Source organism: Eleginops maclovinus, chromosome 6, assembly GCF_036324505.1.
Source record: "Eleginops maclovinus isolate JMC-PN-2008 ecotype Puerto Natales chromosome 6, JC_Emac_rtc_rv5, whole genome shotgun sequence".
In the NCBI taxonomy this organism is placed as follows: domain Eukaryota; kingdom Metazoa; phylum Chordata; class Actinopteri; order Perciformes; family Eleginopidae; genus Eleginops; species Eleginops maclovinus.
The window spans coordinates 7,725,486-7,730,214 of NC_086354.1; the positions used below are offsets into that span (position 1 = coordinate 7,725,486).

Genomic DNA, 4,729 nt, shown 5'->3' on the forward strand with positions numbered 1-4,729 from the left:
TATGTTGTATGTCTGTATGTAAAAGAAAACAGAATTTCCTCACATGTTCTATTAACACAGTCTCATAAAAGATTCTCCCAGCTACATGAAGCATTTGAGGTGTAAAGATTTTCCATGAAGGCGCACAGGTGAAAAGAAAGAGCACTTAAAGCCTTCCAAATCCTATTGAAACACAGGAAGGAATCAATGATTTGATTGGATGTTAAAGGAAAAAGAAAAACAACTGCAACTCACTCGCTAACTTGGCTGTTTGAAGCGACTCACATTTCCAATTATTTTGCCATTTTTCTTTATTTCGCTGTAAAGGTGAGTGGGTGGATGTAACATAGAGGAGGGTGAGAAAGAAGCAGAAGGAAAGGGGGGGGGTTGGCTGAGAGAAAGACAAGGATAGAGCGATAGAGAGAGAGATCAGAGCATACTGTGGCTTGGTTACAATCACACTGACTGCCGTGCACAGAGGTAATATGTCAGAGGAGCGAGAGAACGTGGATTTTTGACAACATAGCGCTGGGACAAAACAACATTTTTTCACGTGGTATGGAATACAAGATTATCCAAAAGGAAACAGGTGATCATCTCTTTTTTATTCACTTAGGGATAGTGCTATGAAAAAAAATTCAGGTTCATTTTAGAACACTTGTTTTAAGTTGAATAGTTTATAATATTGCAATAATGTGAGTCTTATCTATCCAAAAATCTGTGTGTATTTGTGTATGACAATTTCATTAAAGCTAAGAAGGAGATGTTTTCACACGTCTTAGTCAAAGATAAATTGTCTTAAAATGTACTGTTTTGAACTTATCCTGTATTAAATGTCACATTTCTACGAGTTAAACAACAGAACGGCTGCTAAAAATGCTAAACAGTGCCATTTTTTGTATGTATAGCTACTATATTTGTGTCTGTAAGTGTGAAACAAAAGCACAAGTGAGAACAAGAGTGTGTATGTTGTGTTAGGGAATTCGTGTTGAGCAGCGTCGAATGGAGGCGGGGGGGTACGTGTAAAAGACAGATGGTCACTCAGTGGAGTTGTTCCCCCACACCCTCTCTATTTCGCACTCCCTTCTGGGTCCTACATCCTTTCCTTGTCACCGCTCCAGAATCTTACCTCATCTGTTTTTTTTTTCGCCTCACCTCTCATCATCAGCATCTTTTAATCCCCCACCACCCTTCACTCCTCTTCATCTCCATCAGTTAAAGTCTGACCCCAGATCTTTTCTCAGTTTTTCAAACTTTTTTCCTTTTCCCAGTGACATATCTTCTGCCTTCTTTTCAGGTTTATTTTTTGCCAAAGAAATCAACTTGAAAATATTGGAGATTTTTTCCGTGATTGTCATTCTGGCCCCTGCTGACACAGCACATAGGACACTGAACACAATTGGGATTTCTGGTGGGCAAACAAATAAACTCCACAGACAACACAGAAAGGGAATGATTGACGGCTATGGCCAGTGAGGAATTCTAAATATTTTTCCTGAATATTAATTGTTTCTGAGACACATCCGCTGCTGCTACTGCTGCGTAGGTGCATATTAATGTACTTCAGACTAAATTACATAAGAGGTTAAAGTTTGGAACATTTTACCACACACTTTTTTCTTTCACTGTAGCATGTTTTGTTTTCATTTCAAGTGACAAATCCCTACAGTAGAATCAATCAGAGATAGGGGAGTAAACACGCCAGGTTCAGTCATGCACAGCAGGTCGGTCACCTTTGACCTCTCCATGCTGTTGGGGGTTCTCCTGTTGTGGGGGCCGATGGAGTCCATGGGCCAGAATGACACAGAGCCGATCATCCTCGAGGGGAAGTGCTTGGTGGTGTGCGACTCCACTCCTTCATCCGAGCCTGCCGGGAACGCCCTGGGCATGTCGGTGCGCTCCGGCTCCGGGAGGGTGGCCTTCTCCGCCAGCCGCCAGACCAACCACGAGCCAACGGACATGAGCAACCGCACCATGATCATCTACTTTGATAATGTGAGTATTTCTATTCAAATGACAGTATACTTGTTATTTTTCAGGACAAACAAAGCCTATTGACGATGAGAGGACAAATCACCCAGAGGTGTAGACTCAAGTCACATGACTTAGACTCAAGTCACAGATTGCTTTGACAAAAATACCTGCAGTTCAACTTTGAATTAAACTTTATTGAATGACTCCTGTTTCCCCAAGTCCAAAAAGGTATTTAAAAACAAATACATTTCCCTAGTTTAATGACAAAATTCCAATGATTGATGTTGCTCAGACTGGGTTGACTCGTTCCAATAAGAATTGTGTACTAACTTCAAGTTCAACAATGATTAATGAAGAACATCCAACAAACAATCACTAAAGCGGACCCATACAGTCAACAGAAATTGTCTGAACCTAGCTCTCCCCCTGTATTTCCACAAATCCCGGTGCATTAAATACAATAAACCCCACCCGTGAGACAATTGCCGGAAGTGATAACCAATTACAAACAAATATGGTGTAAAGAAATTATGATAAAATAAATGCTCTTCAACGTTAAAGTCATTATTCCCAGTAAATCGACACTTAGTGCAGGGGTGGCGAAGTCTGTGGGGTCTGGCCTTGGGAACCAGAAGGTCACCGGTTTCAATCCCCTAAAGACCAATTGCTACTGAGATGTCCTTGAACAAGGCACCGTTCCCTGCACTGCTCCCCGGGCGCCTTACATGTCAGCCCACTGCTCCGAACACTAGGATGGGTCAAATGCAGAATATAAATTTCCCCTCTGTTGGACCATTAAGGGTTCCTTCCTTTAAATCCTCTTCTTTAAGCCAATCGGACAGCATCCAATCAAGTTGCAGCAGTTCACAAAGAACTAATGTAACATTACTGAGTGACACTTGGAAAAAATAAACCAATGTTCCTTTGCATTGAAAAAATATGGGTGAGCCAAAAAACTAATTGAGTTTTCAAAACGTGCCTCATGACTCAAAAAAATGTAGGACTTGGGACCTAACTTTGGATGTTTGGAGTGGAAATACCTTTTTGTGACCTAAACAATTACTTGTTCATCTGCAAGGAACATTTTTTCATGTTGTTCTGCAAAATCCAAGTATTTCCACTCAAAAGTGTTATTCCAATATAGTGCACATACGATTTCTGAGTGTAGGGAAACATGCTATGGAGGTAAACAATGAACTTTCCGACTCACAGTGCAGATCTGCCTGCATTTTCATGTAAATGTTGAGCTTTTCTGTTGCAATGGAAATGTAAAATAAAATGACTCAGTATCTGGGTGTGGCCTGACATCCAACTGTGTGGGTGAAAATAATGACACAAGTGCCTTGCCCCTTTTTCCTCCCTCCCTTACTGTTGCATCAGATTTTGGTGAACGTGGGCACTCATTTTGACCAGGAGAGCAGCGTGTTCCTGGCGCCAAGAAGGGGCGTGTACAGCTTCAACTTCCATGTTGTAAAGGCCTACAATAGACAAACTATTCAGGTATAAAACCTCAACTACGACATTTTTTGTTTTCATGCATTGAACCACTCCATAATCCCTTTATTTTCTCTGTCTTAGGTCAGCTTGATGTTGAACGGCTGGCCTATGATTTCAGCTTTCGCCGGAGACCAGGACGTGACCAGAGAAGCCGCCACAAACGCCGGACTGGTGATAATGGAGAAGGGGGACAAGGCTTACCTAAGATTGGAGAGAGGCAACCTGATGGGAGGCTGGAAGTACTCCACTTTCTCCGGGTTTCTGGTCTTCCCCCTGTGAGGAAGGTGGTTGAGGTGTTAGAAAGGTGGTAGAAAGGGAATTGGATAACGCAGTATTGAGAAGGAGGCAGACAAAAAAGAAAAATAGATGGAAGAAATGGAAGGCTTTAATCTGTAACTCTCGGAAAGATGTGTTTTATGCAAAAACAAGAAGAAGATTGGGTAAATTAAGATAATTCTCACTTGAGACCAAAAGAAAAGAAGGATAAGAGGATAAAACATGATTCATTTTGCCCTCCTGTTTCTGTGTATACATATTTGTTTGGTTATAAGAAATACTCTATTGTGATTAAATTATGAAAAAGTCATGCGAAAAGTGGGCTTCTCTGTTAAAATTATATTTTATTTCAAAAGTGATTGCAACGTTGCTGTGCTCCACATGGCATCCTGTCTAGATAACAAATGTGCCCTTTGCTCTGTTGTGTTGATTGACTGATGCTCCTCTATATGCCTGTTAGTCTCCTGCAACATGCTCATTTATATTTCTTTTGAAGAGAAAATATTGAAATAAAATCTTATAATATTGGCTCAGTATGTCGCTTTTTTTTTCTGGACGAAACATTTGTAGACGAACACACAGAAATAATTGAGTTACTGTAATATTGAATTGTGTGTCAGTATTCCTCCCTCATCTCATGGTACTCTACCCACTGTGTGCCACGGCAGCTGTTTGTAAATATAGCTCTCACCAGCAGAGTCAGCGTTGGCGTGGATGGAGCAGACCCGCATGGGGCAGAGTGTGAGTGTGGAGGATAGCGGATACTCCTCGCAGGGCCGCAGACAGATGGAGGCCTTGGCGATCAGGCAGGCTCTTCTCTACAGGGCTGCCATGGATAAAGTGTGGTGGGAGGTCACATTAAGTCACTTACGCTTCCCTGGTTCATGACCATTTCTCTCCATTTCTCTGTTGGCCCTATAGCAGAATCACTCTTGACCTTAGCTCCTAATTCCGAAGAATGAGGCCTCATGCTATTTTTTACATTTTTGTGAGGTGTCCTTGA

General features: G+C 41.7%; 1 protein-coding gene across 1 annotated transcript; it reads left to right on the top strand.

Moving 5' to 3' along the window:
* Positions 1–363: 363 nt before the first annotated feature.
* On the top strand, positions 364–4,254 carry cbln12 (cerebellin 12). Its single transcript, XM_063886917.1, has 4 exons — positions 364–568; positions 1,277–1,974; positions 3,334–3,453; positions 3,532–4,254. The coding sequence occupies exons 2-4, from the start codon at positions 1,693–1,695 to the stop codon at positions 3,727–3,729; spliced, it is 600 nt and encodes a 199-aa protein (XP_063742987.1). The 5' UTR covers positions 364–568; positions 1,277–1,692; the 3' UTR covers positions 3,730–4,254.
* Positions 4,255–4,729: the final 475 nt, after the last annotated feature.

Coding starts and splice junctions, on each gene's coding strand:
- cbln12 (XM_063886917.1), top strand. CDS start 1,693: ATGCACAGCAGGTCGGTCACCTTTGACCTCTCCATGCTGTTGGGGGTT. Junction 1,975..3,333: donor TGATCATCTACTTTGATAAT/GTGAGTATTTCT, acceptor CTGTTGCATCAG/ATTTTGGTGAACGTGGGCAC. Junction 3,454..3,531: donor ACAATAGACAAACTATTCAG/GTATAAAACCTC, acceptor TCTCTGTCTTAG/GTCAGCTTGATGTTGAACGG.